The sequence below is a fragment of the Sarcophilus harrisii genome, chromosome 4 (genome assembly GCF_902635505.1).
Source record: "Sarcophilus harrisii chromosome 4, mSarHar1.11, whole genome shotgun sequence".
In the NCBI taxonomy this organism is placed as follows: Eukaryota; Metazoa; Chordata; class Mammalia; order Dasyuromorphia; family Dasyuridae; genus Sarcophilus; species Sarcophilus harrisii.
The window spans coordinates 451,795,941-451,811,373 of record NC_045429.1 but is presented as its reverse complement, the minus strand read 5'-3'; the positions used below and the strand labels follow the sequence as shown (position 1 = coordinate 451,811,373).

The window sequence follows — 15,433 nt, the reverse complement described above, 5'->3', positions numbered from 1 at the left end:
GGACAAGCCCGGGCCGCGGGAGGCTGCTCGCGGCCCTTCCCTCCTCCTCAGGCCCGCCCGGCTCTGCCCCCGTTTCTGAGGGCGGCGGACTTGGGGCTGTTCTGGAAAAGCCCCGCAGACGCCGGCCGGAAGGAGATTTCTGCCCGGGTTCCCGGATCGGGAGCTGGGAGGCCTGGCCCTCACGGGCTCCCCGACGCCTGACGACCGGCGGGGCCCGGAGAGAGGCCCCGGGGGAGGGTCCGGGGCAGGTAGGGGCTGGCTCGCCGCGGGGGGGGGGGGGGGGGCACCCGGGGGGGGGGGGGGGGGCTCGGCGGGTGCCCCCCCCCCCCCCCCACCCCCCCGCTCCGGACTCCGGGCCTTCCCCCTCCCCCACCCTTTCATCTGTGGATCTCCCCCGACTTGTCCCATCCGCCTCCTGCTTGTGCTTAGTGGTTTGCACGTGGCCTCGGTCCCTGGAGAGCGAGCCCGGGAGGCGGGGACTTTCACCGCCGGACACTGCAAGCGCCTAATTAATGCTCGCGGACTTTGCCGAGGCTTAGAGAGCCGACGCTCGCAAGCGCCCTGGGAGGCGTTATCATCCCCAGCTTTGAGACTGGGAAGCGAGGCTTCAACCACAACAATAACTGGCATTAAGTGGACGCTTTACGGTTTCCCAAGCGCTTGAAGGTGTGATTCTCTACAGAACTCGCCGTTTCAGGCAGGCGCGTGAGGCTGGCCAGGTGACACGTCATCTCCACCCCCCCCCCCCCCCCCCCCGGCCTTTCTACCTTTCCCCTCCCCGTCAGGGGCGTGGCCTCGCCGGGGACGCCCCAGAGGGGCCGGAAAAAGCGATAACTACACTTCCCGGCATGCCTCGGGCTCCCGGCGCGTTCCTTTATTGGCCGGCGGGCGCCGACACGCCGTGTTTTGACTCGGGCGGGTCACGTGCCTCCTTTGTTGTGAGCTCTAGCCTGAGAGCGAAGGGGCAGGAGACACCGCCGGGAAAGGGAAGGCGGACGCGGCACCGCATTCGCCAGCCGCCACTGGGGGAGCGTTGACGCTGAGCCCGCGGGGGGCCGCTGTGCCTGAGAGGTAGCCGGAGAACGTGAGTCCGCGATCCGCCCAGAGGTGGGGGAGAGAGCGGCCGTAGTTTCAGCAGCCGCTGGCGGGGAGTGAGGTGCGGGGCCTCGGGGCCGGCCGGGCGGGAGGGGGCCAGATGCAGCGCCGGCCGGGACGCGCGAGGCGCGGGCGGGCCTAGAGACGATGCTGCCCCCGTGGCGCCGAGCTCAACCCTGGACGACTCTCCCCCTCCCCACCCCCCCAGTCCCTGCTCCCCTCTAAGGCTAGGGTCGGGTCCCGAATTCTCTGAGCCCGAACCTGGGTCCCTGTCTCGGAAAGCAGCTCCTTGTGCAGAGGGGAAATTTCCGGCGCCCCGTCATCTTACCGAGACCCCCTCCCCCTTCTCCCGGCTTTTGTTTGTTTACGGCGGCGCGCGGCTAGACTGCCTCGGGAGCCCGAGTCCCCGAGGCGGGGGTGGGCGTAGAGATGGGGGAGGGGGAGGCGACTCCCTCTCGAAGCCCCGCCTTCCTCCTTTTTCTGCCCGTTGTCTCTCTTCTTTCGGGCTCCGCTATCTTTACACGGCTTGCGGGCCTCCGGCTAGGGCGTCGGGGACTGGCTGCCGGGGCGGCTGGTGGGCGGGGCTGCGGGGCAGCCTCCGTGAGCCGATTGGACGGCCCGTCTCCAGGGCTCTCCCTCCTCCTCTTGCCCCTTCGCCCGCCCCCTGAAGGTGACCTGGAGGACGCGCGCGCGCTCGCCCCTCCCCCTTTAGTCGGGACAGTTAGTTATCACGGGGAGGGGCGCGCGCGCCCGCGGGAGGGCAGCCGGCCGGGAATGGCCGTGACCTGGCCGTGACCCCGCTCCCCCTTGGGCTATTGGGTCTGCGGCGGCGGCAGCGCGGGGACTCCTTGCGCGCTCGTCCACTCCGACGCTCTGGGCCCGAGTTCGAATCTCGGCCCTGCCGCTGTCGGCCCGCGTGTCCCGGGGTAAGTGGCGTCCCTGCGCTGGGCCTCGGTTCCCTTCTGTGAGAAACGGGGGGAGGAGGCACGAGTGGGGATCGAGCGGGTCGGAGCTTCCTTCCAGGCCCAGATCCCGGTCCTGGGGAGTCCTCCCTGAGCCGCAGTTTCCTAGAAACTTCCTAGCCCCGGGGGAGGGGGATAAGCGTCCTCAGCTGCCGCGAGTCTGAGGAGCCCTGGAGGGCTGGGGGGGGGGGGGGGGGGACCCATCGGGGAGAAGTCCCTTCGTGACAGGCGTGGCCCCGCACGGGAGAAGGACGAGGGCTGAGTTAGCCGGGATCCGTCTGCTCTGACGGGGGCCTGGGGCCGCGCTGGTGTAAACAGGAAGAAGCGTCGGGCTGTGAAATCGCAGCCCTCCCTCCCCCGGCCCGGTCTCCGGGCTGGCTTCTGGCCACCCTGAAACCTCCGTTCTTTTCAATAAACTTTTTTGTAACTTCCTTGTTTTTCTGTGATTTCCTTAAAGCTCCAAAGGTCAGAGAGGAAGCGCGTGCGCTTCCAAGAAACCGTTATCGTTCTCTGCAGAGGTGGCTTTAAGCTCGAGATGCGGGGCCTCCTGTTGGTGACAGCCTGGGGGTGGGTCCCGGCGCGAGGCCGGGAGGGACTGGGGGGGGGAGGGGGAGTAGCCGGGCTGGGCTGGAGCCCAAAGGGGACCTCTCGTCCCACTAGGGGCTGCTGGGGGCGCACGTGTGTTTTGTTGTTTGGTGAAAACGAAAGATACTGCTCTGCAGCTGGCCACGGCTACCTTAGACCTCTAAATTGTTGCATCTTTCCAGCCCTGAGAATGGAATAGCCAAAGTGATGGATTTTTTTTTTTAAAATTCAAGATTGCCAAAATGTATCACCCAAAGCTTCCATTTACCCCCTCGGAATAAATTATTTAAGGCTAATAAAGCTCTATTGAGAAGCCACAGGAGTGATGGGTGATTAACTGCCTTAAGGAGCCAGGAAGGCCTGGATTCAGGTCCTGTGACAAGCTCTAACTGTATGTCACCTCACTTCTCACCCAGTAAGTGTCCCAGCAGCTCTTTATAAAGAAGACTCTTAAGTGGCCATTCTGTGCAAATTACCTCCCTCTGATTTTCTCACCCCCTGGGAGATTGTGTTTATGCCAGTGAAATCACAGGAGCCCTCTGCTTTTCGTTTTTTGGGTTTTTTCTGAATTTTTTTTTATTTTGAGGTAACAATTATTGTTTTTTGACATGGCACAGATTTTTATTTTGCATTAACCTTAAATTTCAAATTTATTTTCAAAATAATTGAATTGAATTTTTGTTGATGAACTTAAACAATAACAAAGATAACTTAAATAGGCAGTTTCAACTAATTTTTTTAAACTCAACTATAGATTAGCTAATAACAATCTAGGTTATTACTCTAGTTGTATTGAAAATTCAGAGTTGTAGATTCAACTGGGGGAGTGGGAAGTCAGTGACCTGATTAGTTCAAATAAATATAAGCTAGTAGTTGGAAATCCATGGATTTAGGTGGACACCTTGGAACAGACTTGAGATTGGCCAAAGTAAACAAACCTGGCTCTTTCAGGGCACTCCTTGAACTCATTCAGAAGCTCCTAGAGTTAGCTTTCATCAGTCTTTGGGAGCGTTCCCTGGAGCATCAGAGACCCCTCAGTGTCTGGACTGTGACCTAAGCAGGAAGGCACCGGAGGGGATCCTGGGAAAGAATTACTCAGCTTGGCATGCTATGAGCTTTAACATGATTTTCCTTGTAGCTGTTGAAGTAAAAATTATTTTAAGTTGTAATGGATCCAAGTTAGCAAGCATTTAAAACCAGCTCCTACCTTCAAAGACCTCACAGTCTCAAGTTAGAGACATGTACAAACAACTTTGTATATAAGATCCGTTCAGGATAAAATGGCAGTGATCTCTTGTGGAAGGTGAGGTTTTACTGGAGGCTCCAGGGAAGGCAGGAGGAGAGGGGGATGAGGGCCTGGCAGGGAGCTGTGCCCCACAGATAGTCTTAACCAGACTTTTCATAGAGTGGGGGACTCTAAACCATTCATGGGAGTTGGGAAGGGGCTTTCCTTTGGGTGCCATCTTTTCCAGATGGAGACAGGAGTTAGGCCATGCCCTTTCGTCTTGTGTGGCCAATTCTCCTTTGCATTTCAGTTTTATCCTATCAGTAAGATAAGGCAGTCTGGCCTAGTAGATAGTGTTGAACTTGGGGCAGAAGGGTCAGGAAAGATGTGTTTGGATCTCGCCTCTGAGCCATCATTACTGTGATCTTTGTAAATCAGTTAAATTCTGATCCTCTTGCAGAGGCAACACCTTCCTAATGGGCTTGTTGTGAGTGGCTGCATGTAAGGGGCTCTACACAAAGCAAGCTTTTAAGTATTAAAGTTAAAAAGAGGTAGCAGTATTCGGATGTGGTATAAACACTGCTTCCCAGGAGCTGCTGCTGGGAGCCATTCTTGGTCAGACCAAGCTTGGAAAGACCCTCTCAAGCAGTCCCCCATAGCTTTTTCACATCAGAAGTCCAGGGAGATGGGGACCACTGTGGTTTGCATCTGCTCTGGGCCTGACCCAGCCAGGAGAAGAGGGAGAATGGCCAGGCAGGGAAACTGCTTGGGCTTTAACTTTCGCCAGTCTAAGAGCTGCCCTAAAATGGAATCCCTGGAATGACCCTGGTTGGAGAACCTTAACCCCGAGATGAGACCTCAGCTAACTCATCTCCTTCTGGATCAGGCCAGAATTAGAGCAGCCTTTGGGAGTGTGAGGGGACAGAGTGAGATTGCTTCTAGCCTTAGCCCCCAAATCCCAAGAACAATGTGCATATTTATGTATTCCTAGACACACACACACTCTCACACATTGTCACTGGTATAGATCTGAACTCTTGGCATAAACTCCCGAGAATGTCCTACATTTGAACCTCTAAGATTCAGTGCATAACGAATGTTCTATTCATAGATTCTTGGCTTAGAAACTCAAGCCTCTGAGACTTGTGAGCCTCTTGTCCCCAATCCAAGATGCTGCTCTTTTCTCTGAGCATTTTTTGCCTTCCCCCAAAGACCGGCTGGTTTACAGGGTCAGGAAGGATGAAACTGAATGAATCCTCACCTCTATAGAGTTTAACATCACATCTGTTGATCACATCACATCTGTTAATCACCACATGAAGCAAACAGGTGTGTGACTGTGTGATAGTCATTACCAAACTTGGGAGGTATTTGACAGCAGATTGAATTCAGCTGAAGTTTGGCTTTTTTCCCTCCAAGGTTCTTCAGATGTTCCATAATTTGTTTTAAAAAAATTTTTTTTAAAGTTACATAATATAGTTTATGTAATATAGTTTTTAAATTACGTACTATATAAACAAATTACAAGTTGCACAATATAGAGAAGTTTAGATTATGCACATTTAAGAGGGACTTAGGCCAATCTGAAAACAAAAACACATAATTGAATTTTACATTTGGCATTGCACATAGATTGTTGGTAGTTTCAACTGAGTGAAATATTAATATTTAAATAAGTTGAATTGTAATGATTGATTTTTCTAAATTTGAAAAAAAAAATTCATAGAAACTCCAAAGTGCAGGTGACATAAATCATCAGTCCCAGAGACTTGAGATGTGGTCTTGCTCATGGACTGTCCATCAAGAAACACTTATCAAACTCCTGTTGTGTTTCAGGTGGTATACTAGGTACTAGTGAATACAAGGACCCAGAATGAAACAGTCCCTCCTCTAAATTAGCTTCTATTAGGGAGGGAGGCAGCCAGCATCCTACATTGACCACAAGTACATATAAGTATATGCAGACTCCATGTAAAGATGGGGAATGACTGAGGGCTTTTGGATAGACGTCAAGAAACACTTCATGTACCTCTTGAAAATGAGAGACAGGTGGACAAACAGTGAGGGGGGGGAGTAGTAAGGGGTCTCCTGAACTTACCTTTCAGAGTTAACTGTATTTTCCAGAAACACTGGACCCAGACTATGCCGGAGGCCCAGAATGTGTCAAGGACACAGGTTCCCCTCTCAGGAGTGTGATTGATTTGGGTGATTTGGTTTGGATTTTGAGTCTGATTTGAGACTGCATCAAAGGGAAATGCTCCCTTCATCAGCACAGATTTCTGCTGTACAGCTTAGTCTTGGGGAACTACCTGGACTGCTGAGAGGTCAGGGGACCTGGCCAGGGGAGAGCTAAGAGCTTCCTGACCGAAGCCACTTCTGCCTCCCAGTATTTCAGCATGGTATGAAAGTTTGTCACCAGAGTTTTGGGGACCTCATCCTCCCTACAGACCATCAACCAGATTGTAGAGGGGAAAGAACCTGGTTCATGGAGACAATCCTTGAGTTGATAAAATTACAGATCCCTTAAGTCAGTCAGCAGGCATTTATTAAGCATCCATTGAGTGGACTCCCTCTTTTAAGTCCTGGGGCCACAAAAATAGGCCTCGAGGAGTTTACCTGGTGTGGTGGGAGACAGCCTGTTACTACATGAGCATATGGCCTATATTCATATATTTTGTATGAACATAGGCCTAGAGAATTTGAGGTTAAAGAAGGAAGGGAAAGGGAAAGTCCCCAACACATCTGCTGGAGAAGCATTGTGGCCCCCAGAACTGAAGAGTTATCTCAGCATCACTCCTGCCAATTATTGACATATTGGATATAACTCATTTATCTCTGGTTTAAGAAATCTTACTCCAGGGCAAAACTTGTAAAATAAACCCTTTCAAAGGTATTAAAACAGAACTGATGTTCAAGATAACAAAGAACTGTGGGGTTGCTTTCGAGAAATAGTAATATCCTAGTGATATTGTTCCAACCTTAAGTATAACGAAACTGATTTGTGATTGTATTACTCAAAATATTTTTAGCTATATTTGACATGGCATATAACGCAACCTTTTTAGGAAATGATTCCAAATAGCTTCCCTAAGGGGGCCCACAGCACCCAAACTGGCGTCAGGAAGAGCTGCGTTCAAATCTTCCCTCAGACACTTACTAGAAGGAAATGGCAAACCACTTTGTTGTCTTTGGGGGGAAAAAACCTCCACATGGGGTCAGGAAAAGTCAAGACAACTGAAAATGACTGAGCAACAACAATAGCAATAGCAAAGTCTGATGTGCTGGTGGTGGCAGCTGACTTCTTTTGTGTTTCATTTTAGGTGAAGAAAATTACCACAAATATTTTGGCTCTGTGACTTTGTGCATGAATGCGAATAAAGGTATTTATAAAATAGATAACTTAGAAATTTTGTCATCAAGGAAATTTCCGTCATGCCCTTTGCCACCCAAAGTATTTTTAGAAAAACAGCTATTCTGTTTTTAAATATCTCAAAGGCATTTCCACATCCTTTTTAATAATCTATGGATTTTAATTCTTATTTGTTTGCCTGTCTTAAGCCACTTCTGTTTAATTTTAAAAGAATTTCCTATTTGTCAACACTATTTGAACTGATTCAGGCTGCTGGGCTCCATAGACATCTAAAATGAAAATCCTGACTGTTGGGGGGACTTTTTTTCTCTTTCTTGAGACTGAATGTACTTCTCCCCTGTTCCTGCTCCTCCTGAGACATTGCTACCATCTTTCCAGAAAGTTCAGAACTTGACTCTGAAAGAGACACACTTTTCTAGGGACACAGCGGGAGAGAGATTCTTCTTCCATCCCTACCCCCATCTCAGTTCCTCCTCAGGGTCCTGATTGCTTCACTTATCAGATTCTCCTGCTGTTAGAATTCCAAACTGTAAACTGTCTGTTTTGTTAAAAACCCACAGGATATGACTTTCCTAATCCCAATCCAATTCCTATATATAGATCTCTCTCTCTGTATATGTATGTTTGTGTGTGTACATATGCACACATATACATGTTAATTTATACACACACATATCATCTCACAAGAGGTTTTTTTGTTTCATTCAAGATGTCCAAAAACTATTGACATCTATTTTATATCTTTGGTTGCTAACTTGATTGATTAATTCCCCCATATCCCTAGACAACATCTCCTTACTCAGACACACACCAGTACCCACTACATTGGCCACCATACCTTTCTGACCCTCACCCGTGTGTCCTGCACTGTCCCATTCCTTCATTAAACTGAGACCCTAGTCAGTAACTCTCCACCCACCCATCCCACTCTTGTGCTTTGCTTGGTAGTAGTAGGTGGATGATCCTGGGATGTGAGGATAGTGTCCCTCCTGGCTGATATAAGCTCCTCGAGGGTAGGAGCTGCCTTCTATCTGGCATTGGGTACATGCTGACAGAAAGCTTATTGATGAATTGTCATGCTTGAGATATTGGTGAAGGTTCAGAATGCCCTTTGGGGTCGCTGGACTTCTTCCTGGATTTGTGTTTGTTGTTCGGGCCTTCATGTTGCTTGATTTTCTGAAATTTTAGGGGCTATTCATTGCTATGATTTATTTGAGTGCATTTAGAAGAAAATAGACCTGTCTTTTTTAGATGGTTTAAATATACTTGTAGTTTTATATTTTTAGAACTTGAGTACAGTCTAGATTTTTTTTAGTGTTCTTGTTAATCTTTGCCCAGCAAGGCGTGGTAGGACGCAGACCCTGGTAATTGCTGCTTTTGGAAGGTGGGGAGGTGGGGGGGTCTTCTGTCTGAAAAGCCTGACCCAGAAGTTTAGCAGGCTGCCTAGGGAGAGGAGAAGCAGTACAGATGGGAAATAGAGAAGGTTAGAGCTTCAGCTCCATTCTGAAGTGGAATTGAGGAGGGCTGAGTCATGGCCAGCTGCTGCATCTTCAGCCTGGGAGTGAGAGGAGGAGGCAGGCTCAAAAAAGAAGAGCAAAATGGTATTTGTGACAGTTCTGATGTAAGTCACTATTAGGTCAGTAAATCTTGTTCCCTTATCTTTTATGTAGAAAGAGGGAAAATAGCCCACACTTGTCATTTAAGCAAGTAATAAAACCCAAAAAGTAAATTTGAAAAAGCTTCTGTAATTAATGGAAATTTTTAATCTTTAATCTAAAGAAGTTTGGCACTTAGTGCAACATTATTGCAGAATGACAAAATGTAATGCTCAGCCCTGATTCCAGAAGACTGAGAATGGAGGCCAGAACCCACTTCCTGAGTGAAAGTTGATGGAAACAGGGAAGAAAGAAGACATAATGTTTTGGATGAATCTTGAGTTTTTGGGATGTTTTTGGAATCTGAGTCTTGGGAGTTTTGTGAGATTTTTTAGAGAGGATGGGAAGGATAGATTTTTGTTACATGGGAAAAAAAAGTTACATTATGACTTTCTAACTTGGGCCACAGATAGCCAGTCACATTTGATGATATTTCTATTTTTCTGTTAAAGTAATACAATATATTTCCATTGTAATCAAAAAAAAAAAAAATGCAGCATTTGATTTAGAAAGGAAATCCACAGCCCTCTAGCTGACCTAGGCTCAAAAAGAAGGAAGCCCTAATCTAAAGGGCCCAACAAATGGTACTTGAGCCTCTAGCCTGGAAAATGGCCAAGAAAGGGGATGCCCCACCTCTCATTGAAACCTATTCTGTTTTTGGGTAGTTGATTTCTCTGTCATTAGTGACCATCATTCCAGCTATGCTAAGCAAAAGTTCTAGCCTTTTATTGATTTTTTTTCTTGTAGCTCTTTAAATAAGGCAAAGCATTCTTTTTGCTGTCCTTCACTTTCCTTTCAGCTTTAGCTCATACTGTGAGCCCTAGCATTCCTGAGGGCTTTCTTAAGCCACGCTCTAGATTCATTTTTTGTGTTGCCTGGCCTTGACTATAATTTCTGTTCGTTTCATTATAAAATCTTAACTTCATTGATGAGTTCCTTTTGTATCTTACTGGAGTCTCTTCAGACCAATCCCATTTTGTTCCATCACTGGAGTTGTATGGTTGACTTCTTCTGAAGCATTTTCTTTCTTCCATAAGGTCTTAACCATCTTTCCCTGAAATTGGCTTTGAAACCTTTCCCCAAATCTAGGGTGCACATCACTCTGCCAGGTTTTCTCTCCAGTGTCCCAAAGCCTTAGAATAGACTGGTCACTTTTCCGCAAGGTGCTTATCATTTCTACTTCAGAAAGCAGATCCTTGTTTGTGAGGGTCATATCCTTAATGGAATTTTCCTTTGTTAATTGTCCATAACTCCCCTTAAATTTCCTTTTATTCTTCTAGGTCAATAATTCTTTTTTTGTTTCATGATGAAGAGTCTGTTCAAAAATAGTGTTTTGAGAATCACACCCTGAGATCTGATTATCAGGATAAAATATACAGGATTACAAGGGAAAACCATTATTATTGAAATCCAGTCATCAAAAGATTTTTAAAAATAAGCTCAAAGACCTCAAGGTAACCCTTTTTTAGGTGGTCTGATATATCATTGACAAAAACTTCTCTTTAATCTTCACCCAAATATTCTTTCCTCATACTTCGCAGAGTTCTTTTTCTGAGAATTTCTTAATAATTATGCATTGTTATTTTATTTCTATTACGTGTTTTCTTAAATTCAGAAATTTCAAGTTAGGCGTATCCTTACATTTAAAACAATGTGCCTATCTTTAATATAGATATAATTTGGAAATATAGTCTTTCAAATATTTAGAATGGAAAGGGATGGGGAGACACACCATCTTTCCCCCCTCCTTGATGAAGTCAAATTACTTTTTGATTGTCCCTGATGGAGAGAGAGTCATCAAAAAAGCCAAACTTTAAAGATTTTCAAAGAAAATTTGTATTTTAATTAATTTTAATTTGAATTGACTTGTTTTCCCTTTTGAACTTTTACATTTTAGTTAATGGCTGGACTATTTTTTCAGTTACCATAGAGATGAAAGCCACTCCCAAAATTTTGACGGGGCAGATTTACAACATATTGGCCTCTTTGCTTTTTGTAGTGAATAGTGCAAGGATGAGGAATTAATCCCATGACATTTTTTGCCCTGGTTAGAGCAGGCTCATAGGATTGTAGTGTGAGAACTGGAAAGGACCAGAGAGACTAATTTGAGAAACTGAGGTTTATGCGTGTTTTCCTGTCAAAGGAAAGTGGTATACAAGATGGCCTCGGAGGTCCTTTCCAGTCTTATCAGTTCCACTAGTAGATGGGGGAGACCCCCTGATAGTTGTCCAAGCCTATAAGTCAGATCTGTACGGTAGGCTCAGCTTGGCCATGTTTTTGGTCCCAGGTTCTAGATACGCTGTTCTGCTCAGGCCCTTTACTCTCCGAATAACTATTTGTAGTGTTGAAATTAACCCTTCTTCTTTTCCCTTTTGCATGTAGGAGCTTCAGAAACAAATAATAATTCTTTTTAAAATTCATTTTACCCACTTAAAAGCAACCACAGGCTTCTGAGCTCTGCTAGAGAACAACAGGCTAAGATTAAGAGGAACCAACGAGAGATGAAAGTCTGGACAGGTTTTGGTTGTTAGAGCTGTTTGTCAGGGATGTTTCCCACTGTCTTCAGTGTTCCCTAGAACTCATCCCCCATCCAGTAGTGTTTCTGTGCAGAGTCAGAAAGAAGGAGAGATGGGAATGGCTCCCTAGCTGAATTGCCCTGGAGGGCAGGGACTTTGTTTTAGTGCAGCTGTTTGTGCCGGCCTGGCTCTGGAACTGTGAGGGACTCCTTTCTGGCCTTCTAGTCTCTTCTCATTTGCAAATTAGGGAACTGAGGCCCCAGGCCTAGGCTGATTTACCCCACACTCATTAGTGGTCTGGTAGCTTGCAGGTGCTTTGGGGGAGCCTTTTCTGCCCAGCAGCTGCTTGGGATGTTAAGGCTCCTGGTGATTAGGGGGCCAAGTCAGTGCTTGGCAAGTAGGCAGGGCCATGGGGACAGTGGGGCCTATGGGAGAGGGAGAAAGGCTACCCAGTCAACCAACCTTTAGTAATAAGTCCCTGATAGTTACCAGGCACTGGGAATACAAAGACCCTGGGTCTTTTGGGGGAGACTGGGGATGAGTTTGTTTAGAATCGAATAGATCAGGCTTGTTGGGAGAGGTCACAGATTCTGTTTCTGCTAGAAGTGATTGTGTTACTTTGCACTTCCTTCAGGAGAACTCTCAGCCGTCCAGAGAACTTGAAGTGATTGTGCTAGCAGTTCATCCTGACCCTTTCTGTAGCACCCCTCCGTGACAGGACACTTTCAGGAGGAGAGCAGCCACCCCTAGACAGGGCAGGGCTGTCCTCAGAAATGGGGATGTTGGGAAGAAAGGAGCCTGTAGGTGCTTTACAGCCCATGGGTATCAGAGCTGGGCTCAGCCCTGGCTCCTCTTGACTCCCAAGGTCTGCTTGGGACCGAGCTGCAGCTGCTTCTCAGGGAGAATAGGCAAGAGTAGGGGAATCCATGCATGCTCAGGATCCGGGTCTTCGTCAGTGTAAATTATGAAATGCTCAGGGCGCCGTGATTTCTTTAGTGTGTGTGTGTGTGTGTGCTGCTCCAGCTGACACAAGATGAGGTTTTCCCCACTCAAGATGACTTAGAATTTGCTCCATCCAAGAACAAATGTCATCCCTAGTGGCCATCTTTAAAGTCAGTGATTGTTTAGATGTGCCAAGAACATCTTGGTGGGCTAGGGCAACACAAAGACCTTGCCCTCAGTGGGCATATAGTAGGGAAAAACCATGTACACAAAGAAAAGTGAATAGACAATCTGGACAATGTGAAATGGTGGTTAAACCCTGGACAAGTCTGTATCTTAGTTCCCTTATCTATAAAATAAAGGGGTGAGGTTTGATGACTTGTAAGGGCCCTTGTGTGGTTTCAGGAGGAGGAACAAAGCACTGGCAGCTCAGAGGGGTCGAGCCAGGCCTGTGGAGGACATAGCACTTGGGGGAAGCCTTGAAGGGATTCCAGGTTCAGCCTCCTGTGAATGTGGCTCATCTGGTCCTTGCATGTCTATCTGTCATTGATACTTTGGCAGAACATGCTCTCCTCCATGCTTGGTCAGCATAGTCTGAGAACTGTGGGAGTTCTCTCCAACCCACATGAAGGCATGCAGGGGTTTGACATGTTGCTGGACGATAACCCATAATGATCTTAAGAGAGAGAAGGTCATGGCCTCTGGTTAGGACGGGTCATTTTTGAGTGTAGTCTTTGATTCTGTTATTAGTTATGACAAAGTAGTTAAGCTTTTCATTTTTAAAAACATAGTTGTTTTCTTACCATTCAGAAATGTTGCCTTTTTTCCCCCTACTTTTAGGAAGGAAGAACAGTTTTAGCAGGCCTTTCTCCCAAGGACATAGCCAGCTGATGTAACCATGGTACTCATCCTGGGCCGCAGACTGAACAGAGAGGATCTTGGGGTGCGCGATTCCCCAGCCATTAAGCGTAAAGTGTTTGAAATGGACCCCAAATCTCTCACAGGCCATGAGTTTTTTGACTTTTCCTCAGGATCCTCCCATGCTGAAAACATACTCCAGATCTTCAATGAGTTCCGAGACAGCCGCTTGTTCACCGACGTCATCATCTGTGTGGAAGGGAAGGAGTTCCCGTGCCACCGAGCCGTCCTCTCGGCCTGCAGCAGCTACTTCCGAGCCATGTTCTGTAATGACCACCGAGAAAGCCGGGAGATGCTGGTGGAGATCAACGGCATTCTGGCTGAAGCCATGGACTGCTTCCTGCAGTATGTCTACACGGGCAAGGTCAAGATCACCACTGAGAACGTCCAGTACCTCTTTGAGACTTCGAGTCTCTTTCAGATCAGCACTCTGCGGGACGCCTGCGCCAAATTCTTGGAGGAACAACTGGATCCTTGCAACTGCCTTGGGATTCAGCGCTTTGCCGACACACACTCCCTGAAGACGCTTTTCACCAAATGTAGGAACTTTGCTCTGCAGACTTTTGAGGACGTGTCTCAGCATGAAGAATTCCTGGAGCTTGGTAAAGACGAGCTCATTGATTACATCGGTAGCGATGAGCTGGTGATTGGCAAGGAAGAGATGGTCTTTGAAGCCGTCATGCGCTGGGTGTATCGCGCAGTTGACCTGAGAAGGCCATTGTTGCAGGAGCTGCTGACCCACGTGAGACTCCCTCTCTTACATCCCAACTACTTTGTGCAGACTGTCGAAGTGGACCAACTGATCCAGAATTCTCCCGACTGTTACCAGCTGCTGCATGAAGCCAGGCGGTACCACATCCTTGGAAACGAGATGATGTCACCAAGGACGAGGCCACGAAGGTGAGCAAAACCCTAAAATCACTTGTGCTTCTGACGTTAGAGCCAGAATGCCTTTGGCTAAGTCACATAACTGTCCTCAACTTCAAACTTCCTCCCAAGAGGAAACTTAGACTAGAGAGAATTAGAGATCTAAGGCTGGACCTCAGTTTCTTTATCTGTAAAATGAGGGGATGGACACAATGGCCTCTGTGCCCCTTCCAATCTAGATCTGTCCTCCTTTGATTTTAAGAGGGAGTAAAGTCATTTCTGTAGGTTAAAGTTTTGATGTGTTCAGTTAGGTCTTTATTTGGCTTCTGGTGGGCAGCAGAAAACAAGCCACTAAATATGGTGTTTGGTGATTTCCCATTAGAGCAGGTTGTTACAAAGGTTAGAGAGCAAACAGAGAAGGTTTTTTTTTTTTTTTTTTTTTTTTGCCATAGAGAACAGCAGGTGTCTATCCCAGAAGCAGGCCCAGCTTCCCCAGCACTGTCCATGGAGAGGGAAAAGGGGGACTCCATTTTAGATGGCCCCCATTATAACTGCTTTGAAAATTTCTCGTCACAGCTAACACTGATAGTGTGTGTTAGGCAAATGTTACTTTGTTTTATCCTCACAACAAGCCTGGGAGACAGGTGCTTTTATGATCCCGATTTTACTGATGAAGAAATTGAGGCAAACAAAAATCTTAAGTTATGTGTGATGGCAGCAAAGGAATAGGGAAGGGGACAGGAGGAGAGCTGGGGGATTAATTAATTATATTATAATATTGTAGCATTGATTAATAGTATAGCAGGCACCATGCTAAGCACTGGGGGTAGAACAAGAGTAAAGGCAGCCCATCTCTTCAGTCTAAGGGAGACTACACGCAAACAAAATAAGCAGCAGAGGGAAGGCCCAGGCATGAAAAGAGAAGGGAACAGCTTCTGGTGGAAGGTGGGATTTTAGCTGGGAAAGGCAGGCAGTGAAGATGAGGAAGGAGAGCGTTCCAGGCACGGGGCAGAGGCAGAGAAAATGCCCAGTGGCAATAGATGGAGTGCGGGTGTGCAGCCCTGGGTCAGGGGGATGTGGGGAGAGTGTAAAGTGGGAGAAGACGGGGGTGGAGGGAAGTGCCTGGGAGCAGCTTCTAGAGGCTTTCAAAAGTGAAACTTTTGAGATTTTCTATGGGAAGTAAATGCCCTATTGAACTAATATCATCTGAATAAACAATCAAAGCGCTCCTTGGCCATCCCCAGTTTGTGACGCTTTCTATCTTGTCAAGCCGTGAAGGCCCTGTAGCCCTCTGGGGC

The 15,433-nt window shown here is 47.4% G+C and overlaps 1 protein-coding gene across 7 annotated transcripts in view; it reads left to right on the top strand.

Moving 5' to 3' along the window:
- Positions 1-895: 895 nt before the first annotated feature.
- KLHL24 (kelch like family member 24) overlaps positions 896-15,433 on the top strand; it is a 46,815-nt gene continuing 32,277 nt past the window's right edge. Inside the window, exons 1-3 of one of the 7 annotated variants that reach the window (XM_031968026.1) lie at positions 896-1,084; positions 7,188-7,247; positions 13,191-14,168. In XM_031968026.1, coding sequence (XP_031823886.1) covers positions 13,249-14,168 — 920 coding nt within the window. In that variant the 5' untranslated portion in view covers positions 896-1,084; positions 7,188-7,247; positions 13,191-13,248. Of the gene's footprint in view, positions 1,108-1,942; positions 2,022-7,187; positions 7,248-13,190; positions 14,169-15,433 lie in introns of those variants that run through there. The other 6 variants (XM_031968027.1, XM_031968022.1, XM_003770177.4 and 3 more) reach the window with 6 other exon arrangements.